At 43.3% G+C, this 20,184-nt stretch overlaps 1 protein-coding gene across 1 annotated transcript in view; it reads right to left on the bottom strand.

Annotated features, from left to right (window-relative positions):
* The window catches only part of Efl1 (elongation factor like GTPase 1), a 48,005-nt gene that overhangs the window by 5,084 nt on the left and 22,737 nt on the right, over positions 1–20,184 (bottom strand). The window contains 4 exon segments of the mRNA XM_048368887.1: positions 806–1,791; positions 3,797–3,944; positions 5,435–5,566; positions 19,160–19,298. Of these exon segments, the coding sequence (XP_048224844.1) occupies positions 806–1,791; positions 3,797–3,944; positions 5,435–5,566; positions 19,160–19,298 (1,405 nt within the window).

The following is a 20,184-nucleotide window of genomic DNA, read 5'->3' as shown; positions in this document are numbered from 1 at the left end:
AGATCCTCTGGATCTTAAACTCCTGAATGCTGCTGTGAAAGGTCTTTGTTTTAGGAACCTTACCTGGATACAAGCCTAAGTTTCCTTTTGGACAAAAAGCAAAAAAAGTTTAAACTTCTTTCAGAAACTAAGCAGCAAAAGAAACTTACTAAAAAGACACCCTCACGGAGACTCAGAGTTAGAGGAGAGCGAGGACCTGTCTGTCTGCTTCAGACACTTCACCAGTGACCATTCCCCATCTCCAGAGACAACCCCTCTGCAGTGTCCCGGCACTGTCAGAGGCAGTGTGTGCGCACACCCCCAGGCAGGAGAAAGTAAGCCTCATCGAGGCGGGATGACGTCAGCACCCACACAGCTGCCACCTGTGATTTGCACGTCTTAGGGATCCAAAGAGCCCCAAGGCTGCTTATTTCCAGAGAGAAAAACCAGAAACGGGTTTGATTCAATGGTGAGCAATGACAAATAAGTGACTTTCTCTTTCAGGAAAGGACCAGGCTTGGCAAGAGCTCCTTTGTGCTGTGAGTGCAAGGGCAACACCTTGTTCTCCAACCGCTTTCAGGGGCGCTGGCTACCCAGGCCAACAGGTTTGTTCACCCGTGCACGGGACTGGCCGGTAGCATGTAGGGGCATCTAACCTTCACTTACCAGATTTCAGGATCAGACAAGATTGCATATATTTTTTTTTCCAAAAGAAAAGATCTTTACCAGTCATACATTTTTCTCAAGATTTTCACACTTTGAGTTCTGCCTCTCACAGCCCCTGGCTCCTCAGTGTATTGGCAGTCACACCCCACACCCTCCTTACCGAGGACATCGCTGGTGGCCATGATGTCGCACGTGTACATGGCTGCCATCAGGCGCTGTGGCTTCACCTGCAGGGCGTATCGACATGCCTCTTTCATGGTGGCAATCAGCTGCCCCGAGAAGGGCCCGTAGCAGTCAGAGACCAACACATCTCCTTTTGGGGATGCTGTCTTCTCAAAGAGCTCCGTGCAGCCTTCCTGCTGACCCTGGTCTGGGTCCCCACTGGGAGGGGTCTCACCTTCCCCTTGCCGCTCTCCAGGCGCCACATCGCCTTGCTCTTGATTCTGTTCCTCACTGGTTCCCTGGTCCTCAAATTTACTCAGGTCCCATTTCTCCAGGACAAAGCAGACACCCATGAGGGGCTCCTCACACATGGGGCCGGAGAGGGCTGCCAGCTGGAAGCCGCTCACGATGCTATTGCCGAAATCCCGGTATCTCCTGGCTTCCCCCGACGCTCTGCCCGCGGGGCCCGTCCACACAGAGTTCTGAAAGTCCTCGCTCTGATTGACTAGGATGTTGGGCCCACATTTTCTTGGGCCAAATGACCATATTTGGTCCACGGTATTCCTCCATTTCCTTCCTGTTAGATGCTGCTCTAGTTTTCCTTTGAATTCCCAGATTTTCTCTTGGGTCTTCTGATGAATCACCTGAGTATTTTTGCCCTCATTCATAGCAGAGGTCAAGTGCTCCATGGAACGAATCAAATCACTGTTTTCCTCCAGGATCTGAGTGACCTCCTCTGGAAGGGGCAAGGCTCGCACACTGAGCGTGGCCAGCTTGTTGGGAGTGGTCATGGTGATCAGCCCATCAGAGTCGACTTGGACGCCTTCAGGAACTTTGTTCTGATCTTCTCTTGTTTGGTGTATGACTGCAACCTTTTGTTGTTTGCCTATTTCTTCATTGACCATGTCCACCTTTGGAGGTTTTGTGATCGTTTCTCTGAATGGAATAATGGGTTCAGATACACTGATGTGAATCTTTGCAAACCTATAAATCCAAGGGGAGTAACAGATGGTCACGATCAAAATGGCAGCAAAGCCAACTTCTCATTTATACAGTAAAGATGATATGGAAACATAGAGTCGTAAGAATTATTTTACCACAAATGATCTATAAGTTCCATTACCTAACAATTCAAAAACTCCTTTCACTTGAGACTGAGAAGATAGCCTCTAACAGAACTCACCTTCAGAGAGTTCTTTGCTTGTTCACAAGGTAAATAAACCATTTCTTTAGATAAGAATGTTTCAAGTGGAAAATAAGTGTTGTAATGAGATTTGACATATGAATTCTCTAAAATAAAATTTGTCAACTCAAGAGTCTGGAGATCAAAGACCCAGTGGTGATAGCTCTTCAGAGTCACAGAATCAGGCCAGTGAGGCTCTCTGAAATGAGCGAGGCCAGCATGCCAGTAGCTTGTCTAGTGTAGTGCTTTCCAAATGAACCTTTGCCAAGGACAGAAGTGTTTTGTGTCTTCACTGTGATAATCATGATCCACACTTGAAATGTGCCACCTACACCTGCAAGAATTAACTTCATTTAAATCTACAGAGCCATACTACTACTGAGCATCTGAAATGTGACCAGTCTGTGTGAGGAAGTATACTTTTAAGTTTATTTGATTTTAACAAGTATGATTTAAACAGCTTCCCGTGGGTACCAACTGCTGACAGCACAGGGCTTAAGCTCCACCCTGGTACCAAGTTCAGAAAGCCCACACCCCTATTACTCCCCAAGTCAGGTTTAGTTTCACCATGACCTTCCTTCCAAATGAATTCTAAACTCACACAGGGCAGAGTCTGGAAACTGACATGGACCAATTACCATGATGATGAAACTAGGCAAGCTTTCTGTCTACCTACCTCTGCCTCTGTGTTTGGTCTAGCTGTTGTTGGCTCTTGGCAGTATAGTTTCATGAGTGTATGGATGTGTGCATATAAATGTATTATGTGTATATGTGTGTGGCATTGTAGTTTTGTGTATATGTGTGTACATATGCAAACACAGGGAAGTGTTACTTAGTATGGACACTGAATACTATAAGTTTTTTAAGTGCTTATGTTTGATTCTAGATTTCTTTGTCTTCTCCATTTTGTGGATGTGGGGCAAGTATCTTATTATTGGATTTTATGTCTTTTGATCAATTTGAGAAGCTTCAAAGAGAAGCTGTAGATGGCTTTCTGAAAATGATACCTGGATTGAATTGATTTTAGAATACAGAATCTGAGAAGTGCTATAATGTATAGAAGAAAATAAAAATGTGAGAAAACATTTCTTCCACTAAAGTATGGTTTTATGCTGTTTTCCACTTTCAAGGATTAGCTTATTGCACTGTTACACAGTTACAAAACATACAAAACAGACTTTGCCTGACATTGTACTGACTTGCAATTACTCTGATACTTAAATCTGGCATCATGATGGAGAACTACAGCTCAGTCTCACTGAGGAATTGGATATAAGAGCTAATAATAGTAATGATAAAAAATAAGAAATGTATGTGCATGTGTATTTTGTTGATGATCACTTATTATGTATGAGGTTCTATGCTAACGGTTTTTATCTTCCATTTTTATTAATTAAATTTTGTTGACAAGGTGTTGTGCAAAAGGGGTACAGTTACATAATAGGGCAGTGAGTACAACATATCTTATGATATCTTACACCCTCATTTTTCTTTCCCTTCCCTAGATCAGGTAGGCATATATACAATACCCAGTGTACCAAAATCATATATAGTAGCCATATGTGGCATATGCCAAAGAAAATTCACCTAGAACTTTAAATATAATGTCAACAATAGAGTTTGCTTATTCTTGTCTTATATGATCATATGTATTTATCTGTCTTATGTATGATCCAGTTCATGGCTGTGTCGAGGGTATTCCATTTTTCTAAAAAAAAAAAAAAAGTATACCCTACATCTAAGTGATGTGGGAAACACTAAAACATCCCATGGACTTCTCTCTCTACCTGGAGAATTTTGACCAACCTTTCCTTTAAATCATCTAAGCACCGCTGCAGATGGACTTCTCCAGCTGTAACCAAAACGTGTTCTCCTGTCTCCTGAATCAAGATCTGCACGCATGGATCTGCCTGGTTCAACAGCTTCATTCCTTTCATGAGCTGAGGCATCTCACCTATGGCGACAGATGGATACTGGTAAAATACAATCTGAGGATGAAGACACACAAAAGACCATGGCGATAAGACACCAATGGGACATGACAGGAAGTAAATACTGAACTGCCTGGGCTGGCTTCAAATCTCCATCCTCTGGATCTCATCTTCCCGAATAGCTGGGATTACAGGCTGATGCCTGTACTGCTGATGCCCACCTATGAAGTAAACTGTGGGTAATGGTCTGTTTTTCTTCCTAATCTTGCAGTAATGTGAAGAAAAGTGCCTTCTAGTACCTGATCTGCACAGACGCTAACAGGAGACACTCATAAGCACATCTCTGACTCCCATGTTCACCTGCCTCACTTCTTCAAATCCTCAGCAGACACAAAGCACCATTATTGTGCCTATAAATTCACCTCACTCATGATAAATGTGCACACAACAGATCTACACATGTAACAGAATATTTCTTTAAAGAGGACATAAAAGTCAACAAGTAAGCAGAAGAAGCATTTATGATGATGTTCAAGGGACTTCAGCAGAGCTTCTTACTGCAGGATGTGTCTGTGGAGCCGCTTGGGGAAGTGTGGGTTCCATAGTACAGGATCTACCAGGGTTCGTAGGGCTCTGGGGCACTGGTATGCCTGACCAGTGATAATGAGCCTGGTTCTGGGCTTTCCCCAGGGACAACTACAGTGGCAACTGTCCTACTAGACCATCCTGCTATCTTGTAGTGACATTCTGCTCAGATGTACTGCCTAGGTCTGCGGCCATGGCAAATGGCCTTTTCTAAGACTAACCCCAAAGGTTAAAGTTCAGTCCTCTGACCATCTGTAATAGGATGAGAAGGGCCTTCAATGGCTAAGAATATCTTAGAACTCAAGGAGGGATGAGAATTAGGGAGAGAAAAAACACACAGGTCCAGACATAAAGTCTATGGAAAAGTACCCTTTCATACACTGGCTCTTTGGTCCCCTGCAGCCTCTTCCCAGGCACCAGAGTGTCAAAAGCACAGGAAGGAGGGTTCAATGACAGGGGGGAGTGTGGTTGGAGGGATGAGATGGAACAGGACAAGCCTTGAGTCTACAGGCTCACTGTTACATGGCCAGGCACATGAGTGTCAGAGCCAAGAGCCAGCATGGAGGGGTAAGAAGTAGATTCCAAACAGACAGGAAATGCTCAGTGCAAGCCCAGAACAAGGGGCAGAGGATGCATTCTGAACCAAAGAACCAGCCCAAGAGGCAGCCACAAGGAACATACACTTTGCTAAGCCTCAACCCTGAGCCAGGGTAGCAGAGGTGCAGAGGAGACCATCTCTGCCCTCCAACTGTCTCCCTACATGTGGGACCTAGTCATGCATGCCAGATGCCTATAACAGTCAGAGACCCTGCCATGGGCTACTGCTTCTATATACTTGAACACAAATCACTACTACCCTGCTGAAAAACCCTGAGAAATGCAGTCATGAATGTACACGTTTGAAATGAGCACTATCTGTTCCTCTTACTTGGATGTTTTGGCTCAACAGCAACTCTGACGATCGGGGTGGCTTCAAAGCTGAGTGGTATAAACGGGGGACAGGATGGCAGGCTGCACAGGGTTGCAGACTTCAGTACAAAGTCTTGAAGGCCTCCTATCCCTAGGGGAAGAACACAATCCAGAGTGAGTGAAGGGTGAAAAACAACAGCATAAACATAATGCATCCATCCCAGAGCCAAATGCTTGCAAACATCTCCCTTGCTATACTGCAGTTCACTTATTGTGGCTTCACTGTATCGCAGGTTAAAAAAAACCCCAAAACTTAAATAGTGATCCTTCGCCTATTGTGGGAGCTATATTCCAGAGGCTCCTGTGATAATGTGAAAAATCCTCAAAGTAGCAACAAGTGAACCACAATCTAGTGAGGGACAACTATCTAACACTTCTACTTTATGATTCTCACCTATTGTGGGGTCTCTGGAACGTAGCTCCCACATTAGGTGAGGGCTCACTACTCACCTGTGTTGTGCAATCTGTAAACCTCAATGTTTGACTGCTGTCAAGAACACAGAAATTCTGATCATTTCCACTAACTAGCATCACAGGGTGGTTCCAGCTTACCTGATTCCATCACAGACACCATCACTGCCGCACACATTTGTTGTGCAGGTGGTGAGAAGTTAGGAAGCAGGCACCAGGAGACACAAAGAAAATATCCAGACTATTGGTTTAAACACTCAAGCCTTTACATTTCTTCTTCTTCTTCCTTTTTTTTTTTTTTTTGCCAGTCCCGGGCTTGGACTCAGGGCCTGAGCACTGTCCCTGGTTTCTTTTTGCTCAAGGATAGCACTCTGCCACTTGAACCACAGCACCACTTCTGGCCATTTTCTATATATGTGGTGCTGGGGAATCGAACCCAGGGTTTCATGTGCATGAGGTGAGCACTCTTGCCACTAGGCCATATTCCCAGCCCAAGCCTTTACATTTCTATGGTTTTAAAAAATATTTATTAACACAATAAACGTTATTATATTTTTTTCTCCAGAGGTTGGTTTCCCTTATTATTTTGCCCCCCCCCCCCACCCACATCCCACATAGTACTTCCCAGAGCCTTTTCTATTTGGCATCTAACTTTCAGAGCTTAGGAAATTGGATTTTCACAGGACTGACTAGTGTTCACTCAACTTCCCGTTAGTCTTTCAATGATATGGCTTTAAGGGCAGAAACACAAAGCAAGTAGGGGTGGGGAGACAAAGCCAGACAGATAAGCAAAGATAAATAGATAGATAGATGTGGTAGGACAGATTTGGAAGTACAACTGTCCCCTTGTGCAATGAGCCATGGTGGTGACAGTGATCACAGAGCAGTCATTTTATATAGTCCCATTAATACAAATCAGAATTACACTTGGAATGTGATATATATTCCATATTTAATTTTTGTGTTCACTACTAGCTAATAAGCTAACTGTAAAGGTGGCATTTCTTTATCAGGCACAGACTTGTGAGCTTGGTCTCCTGTTCAGTGAACTAAGCTTGTATTTGGTACAACCCAGTGATACAGGTTTTTGCACAGCATGCTTTAGGCTGTGTTTCCTTTCAACTCTAGTGGCTTAAGTATAACTGGGAAAAATGTGGCCAGCACACAAGAAACACACAGCACTTAGCATAGTTGAAAGCAATGCTGAAAAAGTGTTTTAAGACAAAAATTTGGGGGGGAAAAAAAAAGATTTGGCTTTACAGGAAACCGCAGCCGACTCTACCTTAGGTCTAAATATTTCCAATTAGAAACAGGAAACAAGTGGCTTCTGGACGACATGGCAGCCCCAGCACAGCACAAAAAGATCCGGATTGAAATGATCAAAGGAAGAGGGAGGCAAGGAGAACTTAAAGAGGGGACGCCAGAGGAGGGCGCCCCCCATTGGGAGCTATTTCGGTTTGCTGTGGATCCGATGAAAGGAAAATATACCAGAAGGGTCAGTTCACAGCTCCTTTCTACAGAAAGCAGCACCGTTTCAGAGGATGCAGAGACCGCCGTGACTGTGGGTAAGACAGGATCAGAAGAAAAGAAGGGAAAACCCGGAGGAGACCCACTAGCGGTCTCTTTTGTATTGCTTTAAATTAGCTTCATTAAAAAAGTGTCTTCCATCTTTAAAAAAAAATGTATGTTCTTTAAAATTACAACTTGAAGGACTTGAAGGCAGTAGAAAATACAAATGTATGCATAGGGAAAAAAAGAGAACGAGGATGTACTCCACACGCCAATGTTGGCTATCTCTGGATGGGAACTGTGGACAGTTTTCACTGTATTGACTTCCAAATTTAAACAAATGGTCTCAATAAATACACTAATATACAAGTACTTTTTTTTTTAATGTTCACCCTGGGGCTTGAACTCAGGGCCTGGGTGCTGTCTGTGAGCTTTGTCGCTCAAGGCTAGCACTCTACCATTTGAGCCATAGCTCTACTTCTGGCTTTTTGGTGGTTAACAAGATACTCAGCATCTCATGGACTTTCCTGCCTGGGCTGGGTTCAAACTGCAACCCTCTATCTCAGCCTCCTGAGTAGCTAGGATAACAGGTTATGAGCCACTGGCGCCCCAGCAACATATTACTTTTATAACCATTTTCTGAACAGATGTTTAACAAGTAGTCTGTTGTGGCTTGAGTATCATGTCACACTGTTTCACTGATCAGGGAGCAGTAAATCCTAGGATCATGCTGTAAATGGGTTACATTAGCATTCTTCAGCTTAGGTCCCAGAAACGGAATCTGTGGCAGACTTGGATCTCCTGGTGCCTGGTGCCCTCAGTGGGAGTCTTGAGTTCCCATCTGATGGGGAGGTAGAATGCTTCTTAGGTTAATCAAGGTCCTCAGAGTGAGTCACTGTGCAGCCAGACCCTCTGAGAGACCTCCATCTCCACTTCACTCGCAGGCCATTGGGGGCGCTGGGTGGCACCATGCTGTGCCCAGGTACTCTGTAAAGATCAGATCACTCTTCCTCATGGTCCGCTGAGGAAAGCTGAGGAAATGCAGAATCTGGAGGCTCTGGGGACATTGCAGCCTGGCACACAGGACTTCTTTGAGGGCAAGCTCAAAGTAGCTGCCAAAAAGTACTTCATGCAGGTTTCTGTCACCAAGCTCCTTTGGATCTGCTATGGTCCAGGCCTGTACTGAAGAATGCTGGGAAAGTGGAGAAGAGCCTGTGCTCTGAATTGTAAGTGCTCCTGCAACATTTAAAAATGCTTACCTTTTACCTTACAAATAACAACACAGACATTACATACATTAATGTGCCACTGTGTAATGTTTTGATACACATATACACACTGTGTAATATTTAAATCAGATTAAACATATCTCCTCAAACTTTTATCATTTTTTTCGGTGAGAACTTCAGCCAGGCACTGGTGACTCACACTTGTAATCTTAGCTACTTGAGAGGCTGGGATCTGAGGATAGCAGTTCAAAGCCAGCCTGGGCAGACAAATCTGTGAGGTTCTTACCTTCAATTAACCAGCAAAAGCCAGAACTGAGGTGTAGGCTCAAGTGGTAGAGTGCCAGCTGTGATCAAGACACATATACACATACATAGAATGTATGTGTATGTGTGTGCATAGATATACAACCTTTGATGTTGTACACCATTTAGAGAACAGGATGTAGCTCTGCCCACATATAGAGCACTGGCTTAGCATGTGTAAACCTGGGGCTCAGTCCCTGGCACAACATGGAACAAACAGTGATCAGGTCACATGCAAGATCTCAGCAAAGTCCCCAGCCCATGTGATACACAGGTACTACTGGTCCTGATTTTTTCTAGCTAGTTTGCCTCTCTGTGTTTTTTTTCTTAATATGACAAAGTAAGGAAGAAGGAAGGATGGACGGAAGGAAAGGAGGAAGGGAGGGAGGGAGGGAGGGAGGAAGGAAGGAAGGAAGGAAGGAAGGAAGGAAGGAAGGAAGGAAGGAAGGGAGGAAGGGAGGAAGGGAGGAAAGGAAGGAAGGAAGTTTTGTGTTGTGAAAATTGTTTAAAATTCATTTCCATCACAGCTGTCTTTGCCCCATCTGTTTGGCTACTTTCCTAGCTGTCATTATACATTCTACACTGTGGCAAGTCATACACATTCATTATAAAAGAGAAAGAAGAAAAGAATGAAGTCCTGAGATCTTCAGGGCTGTTGATTTCTAAGATTACTTCAAGTAGGAAAGCTTTCTTTTAGGTAAAAGTAAGCTTAAAGTTTCATCATTTAAAGGTAGCCTGTCTAAACCACCTGGAAATAATTGCCTACTCTAACAGGTATTACTTCCAACCTAACTATTCCTGGCCTTTGAAATATAGAAGCCAGAAGCAGACTGGATGGATCAAATAGTACAGATAAAAACATCTGAAAACCATACAGTGCTATAAAAACACAAGATGGACCTGAAGTCCCAAGCTCACTTATTTCAATGATTCCTTAATGCTTACAAGGGCAGAAAGCAGGGACCCAGCTCAGCACCTCCCAGGAATCAACTCATGGCATCACACTCGCTCCATAAAGGAGGCCCAGACAGCAGCACAGTTCACTCCAGGCCACCACATGGTTCCTAGAGTATATTCTGAAACCACGTGGTCAAGTCTGCACATAAGTGTTCAAAAATTGGGCAAAATCTTTCTGACAAAGAAGAACTTTATATTTCTGGCTGAGTTAAAACTTCTGGTTGTAGCTAGTTAATTGTTGGTACAATAATCATCACGACAATGACATGTCTAGGACATAAGGCAGGAGGACTCTTGAACTCTACAAAACAGGTTAACTGGATAGAATTCAGAGTTTAATTCTCATCCATTAGATACAGAAGAAAAAAAAATGGAAGAAAAGTACTGTTGAAGATGGTTAAGAGGGCTGTTTTCCAAGGTAACAAGAACACTAAGAATAATGATGTGTTCTGAAGCCTGGAACCTGCTAAAATTATTCATGCACAAGCAGAGGAACCTTCTTTCTTTAGCAACGACAAAAACCAGATTCATGCACGGATAATCAATTGTTTGTAATTACCGTGATCATATTGAACTGTGTGCTTTAACAAGCATTACTTTATTTGGGTTTCACCACATCATAAGCTGAAAAGCCTTGCATATTACAGATAAAGGGATTAGCAATAATATCTGAAAATATGTCAGAAGAGAATGTGATAGTGTCTGAGCCCAGAGAGTGCACACATTCACAGTGCACGGTGCCTCTCCTGGGCTCAACAGACCAATAACACCTTCGATGCCACTTTTATAACACAAGGGAGAAAGCAGGGTGCACTACCTGTGTGTGAGTGGGGAAAAGCATGGAAGGACAAACAGCTGGCCTGCTACCAGTGCAGGTGGGAACTGCCTGCAGAGATGCTCCTTCATTTCTTTTAGTGTCCGGAACTTGCAAAAAGTATACACTGCTTTAGAAATTCATGAGTAGCAGATATACTTGTCAACAAAGAACTGATATTAGTTTTACAACAAAAATTCAAGCTATGTAACTGTTTAAAAAAGAACACAAGGCAACCAAGAACTATGCTAGGATGTGCCAGTACTGGACCTAAAACTGGACTGGTAGACCTGAAGATCAAGTACACTTGACAGAAGCCTTGCCGATCTCACTATTTCCTGAGCACCCTCAGATACCACATTAGTGTAGACACTCACCTAGGATATCAGGACTAGAGTGCCTACAGCCTCCTTTACATGTACTCTATGAGAAACCTGTCCAATTATGCCTATAAGCAGCCTCTGTGCTTGGAATACAAAATAAAAAATAACTACATTTTCTAGCTATCAAAGGTGGTATTTCATATGCATATATGAAAACAGAATTATAAAACAGGTTAAAACAGCATACAACTCATGTATGCTACTAAAAAGTGGGGTGGGGGGAACATTTGTTCACAGGAATCTATAGCATCATTACATTTAACAACAGCTGACTTGTCCTCATTTTGCCTAACCTGAAGACACTTGGCTGGAGTAAAATTGGCAGAGGAATGAGACTCATATCAAGCACTGTGAATGGTCTATCAGAGTACAGACCATATTTTGTAACTTGGATATTACAAAATGTCATTCTTCCCTCCCCTAGCTCATAACTGATTGTTACTGAATACACCTAGCTTTCTACAGCAATGCCGACTTAGAAATTAACAGGGCAAACGTAACTCTTTAGAAACACACAGCTCCATCCACTGACCATCCTCAAGAAGTCTGGGACTTCCTTCGAGTTCTATGAATTGTCCCAGTCACCCCCGTGAGGGTGCCTTCTCTTTCTCGCAGCCCAGGACAGTGCGGGTACGACAAGGTCTGGCTATTGGACCAGTCTACTCGGCCTGCCTGCCTAGACACTGGGAGCTCTGGTAACCCCTGTGCCTCGTTGCTTTGGCAGCTCTGTGGTCTTAGAGAAAGAACTCCAGATGAAAATGACTTTACTCAAAGCTCCTTTGGTAGTGCTTAGGGCCCAGGAGGCTGTCCCTGAGCTGGGTATGGATAGCAGTGGTGCCAGGCAGACTGGACCCTCAGCCACGCCCAGTCCCCGTTCATTCTGAGGGAGGTCCAGTCCACAATGATTTCTTGAGCCACTGGGTTTTTGTTTAGAGACACAAAAGTGAAGCAGGGTCATTCTCTAAGAATTTACAGAGTCTATGTCTTAAATTGGTACAGCGCAAATGGTAACATCTTTGTGTAATGCTTAAAGAATGATCTGAAATATGAAAAAGGCAGCTATTAACAGGAGCAAAAATAGAAAATGCCTTCTAAGCCACTAGAGAACTGGTATGGTCAAATGCATACTTTAGCCATTAAAATAAAATCAGGATGAAATTGTATCAGTTACAACAGAGACCACAGAATTCATCATCCAAACCAGTGTTTGGAGGAGTGAAGGCACTGAGAGAAACTTCTCCAAGACAGCAGGCTCAAAGCAGGGCATCCTGAGCAAACCAGGCTGGGTGGCCCCCTAACTGTGAAAGTCAACACCTCACTTTTCCAAAACGGAGGAACGGGGAAAGCAGGTGCAGCACGTGGCTTCCTCTCCACATCCTCATGCCCAGTTTTCAGGCCTAAAACTCAACAAGGCACTGAGATAGAGAAAACAAAGCCACAGATCTGTTCCCCCTCACCCTCACCCTTGGGGGTGAGGGCTGGAACTCAGGGCCTCAAATTCTCTCTTGGCTTTTTCAGCTCAAAGCTGATGGTCTACCAGCGGAGCCACTCCTCTGAACTTTGGTGTTAATTGTAGATAAGAGGCTCCCTGGGCTGATTTTGAACTGCAATCTCAGTTTCCTGAGGAGATAGAGTAGATAGGGCTGACAGACTTGGGACACATCAGTGCCTGGCAGATTGCTGGTCATGGTTTTGTGGCACTGAGAAATATAACACTTATATCACCTATAATTATGGAAGTAACTGTCACCTTCCACCTCTGGTTGTTTAAAAAGACAAATTTGTATCTTAGCATAAGTTTAACCTGGTTTTAACTATAAATTGTCTAACCATATAACTGATTTTCAAATTTATTATTTTTAAACCTACAAATATGTCAGAAATGTATAGAAATCTGACTTCAATGGGCCAAACTCAAATCTAGTACATAGTAAAAGTTACTCCAAAGACAGAAGACACTTTGAAAGTCTGATGAAAGGCAGACTTGCTGGGCAAGGTAAAATTCTCTCCATCTTAGTTTTTTCATCTGCAAGATAAAGATGATAAATTTATAATTTTGTCATTTTCTTTCTTAAGAAAAGAAAGAAAAAGAAAAATAATTGGCCGAATACCTGACATACAGTAAGTGCTAAATAAGCACTGGTGAGATACAAGTTCAGAGTGTACTTTAAGTACACTGGTAACTGTGGCATTTCTAATACCATCAGTTAACAGACGACATACAAGCATTATATAATGAATCTACTAATTACTGCTTTCTGTTGAGACCTAAAAGAAAATATTCATTTTTCTACTCTTACTCTCTCCTGCTAGCCCTAGGAGATTGGGAATTTGACTTTAAATTTCAAAACATATCTGATTTCTTCCAGCCATTACAGGGTCAAATAACAAAATGAATTTAGGTATGAGGGCAAAGGAAGAACAGCTTTGCTTCATTTCTGCACTTGAATCAGTCGACCTAAGTCCTTTGAAATATGATCATCAGTGCAATTATGTGCTGAGCTGCTATAAACTAACATATAGCCATGTGTGGACATAAAGCAAAACTTATGACAATGTGCTTCTAATTGCCAGAATATGGGAATATTGATGATATTTAATATTCAGCTTCATTACACACTAGGCAGCACACATTTGCATAGTAATGTGCTTTCCACCTAGAAGCAACCAAACACATTTTCCAGGATGAAGAGGAAACCAAAGGGAGAAAACATATAATCACAACATGCCTTTAGTACCTGGAAGAAAGGTGGGAGAGGAAAGAGGGAAAAAGGAGAGGCCAAAATAAATAAATGATGGAACTTCAAACTTCATACAAGCTGAGCTGATTTCGGCTTTCCAGTCACCAAATTCCGGCCTCTGATAACACAAACCGCCTGCTACCATGTGCAGACTCCGAGCTGACAGATCCTAGACTGTAGCCACAGACTTCAGCCCTGCGAGCTGCAAATCCACTCAGCACTCAAATGCGTTTCATGATGGTATAACACTCACAATATACAGTTGGAGGCCACCCATCTTTTTTTTTTTTTTTTTTTTTTTTTTTGGCCAGTCCTGGGCCTTGGACTCAGGGCCTGAGCACTGTCCCTGGCTTCTTCCCGCTCAAGGCTAGCACTCTGCCACTTGAGCCACAGCGCCACTTCTGGCCATTTTCTGTATATGTGGTGCTGGGGAATCGAACCTAGGGCCTCGTGTATCCGAGGCAGGCACTCTTGCCACTAGGCTATATCCCCAGCCCCCAAGGCCACCCATCTTAAATGTGGGTACTGGGGTGTAGACCACTGGGAAAAGAACCACAGCCTTTGTTCCTTTTTGTGAATAGATCAAAATCTGTAGGAAAGGCTGCCCCCTTGTGTTCAGCCCACGAAGCTGCAGCTGGCTCAACCTCTTCTAGCCCCAAACCAAGCCTATGTCAGTGAGGACTGGCCCCGTCGGCTTTCCAACCTGCCCTGAGAGGGAGGGGGCTGTGCTAGACCTCTCAGAGGCACAGCCACTTGGATCTTCGGCAGCCAATCAGATCAGAACTGTTTTAAAGCTCCCCATTGTATGTGGAGCTCTCTGGAGAGGTGAGTTTCCTATGCGGCTGTCTGAATGTCACCTATAACACATTCAGCAGATGTCAGGGCAGAGAGGGCACTGAAACATCAAAGCCACTTAGGAAAGGGGAAGGGGAGGGGGCAAGACATGAGCAGTGGAGAAGACAGGGAAGGGTCCTGGAGAGCTGACCTCCAGGGAAGGGAGTCAGGGGACCCACTAGATCTTACTTTGCATCGGTGTAGACCAGGTCAGGAAACTCCACAGGAGAAGGACCCTGGCACACACACCCCCACCCCCCAAGGGAAGAGGAAGAGCAGTGCTGATTCAGAACACAGTATAATAGTCCTGTGGCTCAAATTCAGTGCCTGGGCACTGTCCTTCAACTTTGTGCTCAAGGCTAGCGCTCTACCATTTGAACCACAGCTCCATTCCCCGTTTTTTGGTGGTTAATTGGGAGATAAGAGACCCATAGTCTTTCCTACCTGGGCTGGCTTTGAATTGCAATCCTCAGATCACAGCCTCCTGAGTACCAGGATCATATGTGTGAGCCACTCATGCCCAGCTGATTATTTAACTTAAAAATTATTAGTTTCCCTTTTTGCTTGAACTGAAACTATTAAAATTATAGGGGACTAACAAAACTGTTAGGTTTTTGTAGATTAAAATATTGTCTCCAGGGGAAAATATAACACACATTTAAAATAAATTCTGTAATAAGTAAACTAAGTATTAGAAAAGTACCACATTCTTAAGGGCCATACACTGCTGAGATTCCCCTCCAGAATAAATTACATCAAATTTGTCAATAAAACCCTTCCAAGTTTCTCTCGCCTAGGTCATCCCACATGAGTAAGGACTTTCTCCTTGTTCCACACTCACATTCACACAGCTTCAACCCACACTGACGACCAACACTGAATTACTATTGGCCTAACCAACCAACCAGGCGGAACTCAAATCCGCTCAGTAAAATACAAATTAATATTTATTATTCTCCTCATGCTGTGAAAAGAGGAATGTTGTGTTCTCTCTCAGAATATGTCCATGAACTCCTGAAGGTTCAGCCATATGGAAGAGATCTAAAAGTAGATATGAAAAGGCTAAAGAGTTGGATCCTAATTGAATTTCCCCTCACATTTTTGCAGGAGCCAGTAGCAAACATGTATTTCCAGATATTCCCAGTCAGAATTCAACAAAAGGCTATTGTGTGTTAAGCACAGTGAAGTCTCTAGCCACATCCAAACATAAGGTTGGAATTAGATGATTTTAAACTTTAGATCAACTATTTCCAGACCACAAAATCCATTCCATACTTATCAGTACACACAAGTTCTCCAAATGAGTTATAGTTGAGTTCAAATGTGAAGTCTCCATTCCTCAAGTCCTTTAGACATGGACTACATAACACTGAACTATCCAAGAATGCCATATAATGTTCTCATTTCCTTTTCCAACGATTCTTTTTCCATTTGCACTGGGTAAGTTTACTGACTCTATTGTTTCTGATGAAAAACATATGGGTATCAGCCCTATTACTTTCTTCTGAGTTGGCCAAAAACGAATAGCTGTTCGCAGCCTTGGCCACCATCGCTGTGAACATCTCTGCCTCGCGTTGTGATGTATGGCCTGTGATGGGCCTCTAAAGATGTAAAAGGAAACAAGCAATCCTGCATGACTGGCAGCATGGCTGCTAAAATACACCCCATCAAAAGGTGGAGCCACTTGCCTCCTTTGAGTCTGGGCCAGTCACAGGGATTCACTTCTTGGAGGCACCCATAGGAGATGGAGCCACCCCTGGCTCCTCCCTGTGTGGGTGCTCTCGTCTGGTTCTCCAGACACCAGGCTGGAAGGAAGGTCTCCGTTCCATTCCTAACCAGGATCCCAAGAAGGAGCATTAACCTTTGCCACTTGAGTGAAAGACCTTGGAAGATTCTAGATTCCTGCCCTAGGTGTTGGGCTGGCTCATCAGATACCACAGGAGCAGAGATCAGCTCTTCATCTTCCACTTAAGCTGAGTGGTTTGCCATGTAGAGGTCATGACTACGTACATCAGTCAGTTCACCTTGCAACCGGCTGGGGGAAGCCCAGCAGTCACCATTCTCGTCTGATGCTGGCCTGCATAAGGGCTCCCTGCTTCTCATCTTTTAATACTAGACTCCCTTTCTCCTCTGTCCTGTCTCAAACTTACTGCTAGCTTTGACAAGTTGCTTTTGTAAAAGCCTTGGTTTAATAAATATTTGCTGTTAACACATACTTCTGTTAACATATTTGCCACATTTTTAATCAATGAACAAGTGAAAATTGCCTGGCAACATTATTCTACTACTCTGAGCTGGTGACTAGTTTGAGATCATCTGACAGCAACACTGGAATGAGTTATCAGTGCAGCCAAACAATAATCTTGAGGCGGTTACTGTTCCCTTAGTGAACACTTGGGTACAAATCCCTCATTGCTGAGGCAGAGTTTTCCTTTAAGAAATAGATGCCTGAAGAGTTAAAAGCTTAGTGGGAAACAATGACTGCTATGTCTCAATTCAAAAGGCAAATCAAAGTGGCCAGCTCAGTTTTACCTTCTTCAATTTTAAACTCACAGTCCTGTTGGACTCTTGCGTGTTAATGTGAACACAGGGGCTCACACCTTGCCTCCTGTTAGCCACAGGACAAAAATCACAAAACCATGAACACATACAGAGGTCATCAAGAGGGCATTTCTTCCCAGACACGCACATGTGCATGGGCCCCTTGTGCCCTCTTCCTGTGCACAATGCAGATGTGATCCCAGACACTCAAGCTATCCTAGTTCCATGGGGACAAAGTGCCACGCTGAGGATTAAAGCAGGCCAGCTGACTCTGGCCTTCTGATGATGCAGGACAGCCATCAGGATGACCATGGGCTTCCCCCACAGTTCAGTGTTCATTTACTTGCAGCCACAAGTCTTATAGAAGACACCTGGCCTTTGCTCTTCAGTCCACTTTGTCCCATAGTGATATGTCCACCTGCCTTATTCTCACATGGCAAATGTGACTAATAAAGAAGTGTTCAGTCACTTTTACTCAGATCCTACCATTACCCCACAATTTTTGCTCGAGCAGATGGTAGAGCCAAGGCTACCTGAGGCAGAAGAGAAAGAAATGATTTTTATCCTTACATAACTCTAGCAATTAATGTGTCCTGTAATCTCTACTAGGAAACAAGCACAAACATGAACAAGGGGCCCTGACTAGAGGAGACATAATAAAACAATAAAAACCATCCTCTCAGCAGACTGTCTTCTCAACTTTCCAATCTGCTGAGATCATCTTTGACAACCTCCATTAAGCAACTAACCAGACTGAGTCTCAGTAGTGCAGTGATCCCAAGGAGGGCTTAGGAATGGAAGCAGGGTGTGTTCTCATCTCCGAGTCACCTTCCTGATAAAGCTGTCTGTGGCAGCTCATAAAGGAAATCACTTGTTAAAGTTCAGTAGTGATTTCCAAAGGGATGGAAAAGAATAGTTCACACTGACGAGAAGCTAGAGATTCTAATGATTTCAAGCCATTTAAAAAAATTTATGAATTTAAAAATAAAGAATGTATCTCTGCAGGATGGTTATAAAATGCTTTGGCAAATTTCTATATTTCTAGACAAACCCCTAGATATTCTAGGCCTTTTCTTAAAATCTGAAGAGACTTTCCAGCCCAAGCAACCACTAAACAAGCAGTTTTCACAGTGGCCGTGATGGCGGGGGCGGGGTTAGAAGACAACACGCAATGGGATGATGTATGTTCCAGAGACTGACTCCAAAAAGGAATCTCTTGGGCTGGGGATATAGCCTAGTGGCAAGAGTGCCTGCCTCGGATACACGAGGCCCTAGGTTCAATTCCCCAGCACCACATATACAGAAAACGGCCAGAAGCGGTGCTGTGGCTCAAGTGGCAGAGTGCTAGCCTTGAGCGGGAAGAAGCCAGGGACAGTGCTCAGGCCCTGAGTTCAAGGCCCAGGACTGGCCAAAAAAAAGGAATCTCTTAACCTGAATCTAACTAAGCACTAAGTACCACCTCTAAGCGTGAATTCTGTAAACAAGAGACAGAAATCAAGTAAGCAATAAGGACTAAGGAGACAAAGAAAAACATTCATAGAAAAAAAAACCAAACAAATAGCTCATAAGAAACTACTGATTGGGAGGCAATACTCAGAAGACTAAAAACAAGGGGGGAAAGCAAAAAGCTAAACATACTTTTGCATCACAGTAGTTTGTTAAAATTTGGGACCAGAAATGTCTTAGTCACCTGACAGACTTTGTATGAGGAATTTCCTCTCATTTTCCCAAACAATGGAAATGAGGCCAGAGCATTAAGGAGTCACTGGAACAGTAAGTGCATGTGCAGAATAGGAAGTAACTGATTCACATGCTGATTAGTCAAACATACTAGGTTCAAGAAATAAGAAAAAACTGCCAAGTTACAAACAAGGTCAAAGTTACGGTCTGAAACAATTCACCAAATTTCTAGAGGCATGCTGGATAACCTGGGCATGGGCAGATGTGACACAGGTCACGTACCAAACACATTGCCAGGAGGCACCTCCTCCAGTTCCTCTAGCTCCCGTCCCATCAGGAGATAGAGGTTCTCCAGCACACAGCATGCCATGTGAGGGACCGGGGGGAGGTCATCCAGTGGAGCAGAGAAGCCTGATGGTACCTGGGAAAAGAAAAATAATGGAGGATATGCAGTAGACATTTGAAATCAATAATAAGTATCCATAAAGTTATTTTTATTTATCAACTAGATACGATACAGCCCCCTTTCATGTAAATCTGAAACATGTGATTTGCAATGATGTAATAAACAATGCCTCACTCTATGAAGAAAATATGCAATACAGAAACTTCTCTAATAACAAAAACCTGTCTGGACTCATACTTAATCATAAGCATTAAGTTACAGTGTCTTGAGAGTGATGTGTTTGCTGGTCCCAGAGCCTCTTGCAGTATTTATGAGAATCATGGCACATGTATACCAGTTCTGGGCGACTGCACTGCTAGTATAATACTCAGTGTTGCCATTACACTTTAAAATAGCTTTGGTCTTGCGATATGTTCATGCGCTTAATCAGGGCTAATGGCCTAGTAGCACATAACTAACAAAAATGTCATGAAAAAAGTCAAACACCTGCCGTCTGCTATGTAGCTTATCTGGAAGGGGGTAAGTGGTAAAATATTAGGAACACTGACAAACAGCAGAGCATACACAGCAAAAATATGCTGCAAGTCTGGTAGATTTATGCACTTCTCCTATGTCATATTTAATCACAAGGAGCTGGAGTGATTCAAAGTTCTTCAAAAAGATATCCTCTATATCAATTTACGTACCCAAAAAATACATCAATCAACCATAAAATGTATCGTTGGTTCTCAAAGGCCCTAGGCATGCTACCAATGCTAGGAAGAGAGGAAAAAAATGCCTCAGACACAGCAAATAAAAGATAACTAACACCATAGCATAGAGTGACTGACAGTTATAGAGGCAGTCCACAAAGACTCAGAAAAAGAGCTTTCTATGTTAAGGTGGAATTGGAAACCTCATA

The sequence above is a fragment of the Perognathus longimembris genome, chromosome 20 (genome assembly GCF_023159225.1).
Source record: "Perognathus longimembris pacificus isolate PPM17 chromosome 20, ASM2315922v1, whole genome shotgun sequence".
Classification (NCBI taxonomy): Eukaryota; Metazoa; Chordata; class Mammalia; order Rodentia; family Heteromyidae; genus Perognathus; species Perognathus longimembris.
The sequence above is the reverse complement of the archived record's forward strand: the minus strand, read 5'-3'. Positions and strand labels throughout refer to the sequence as shown.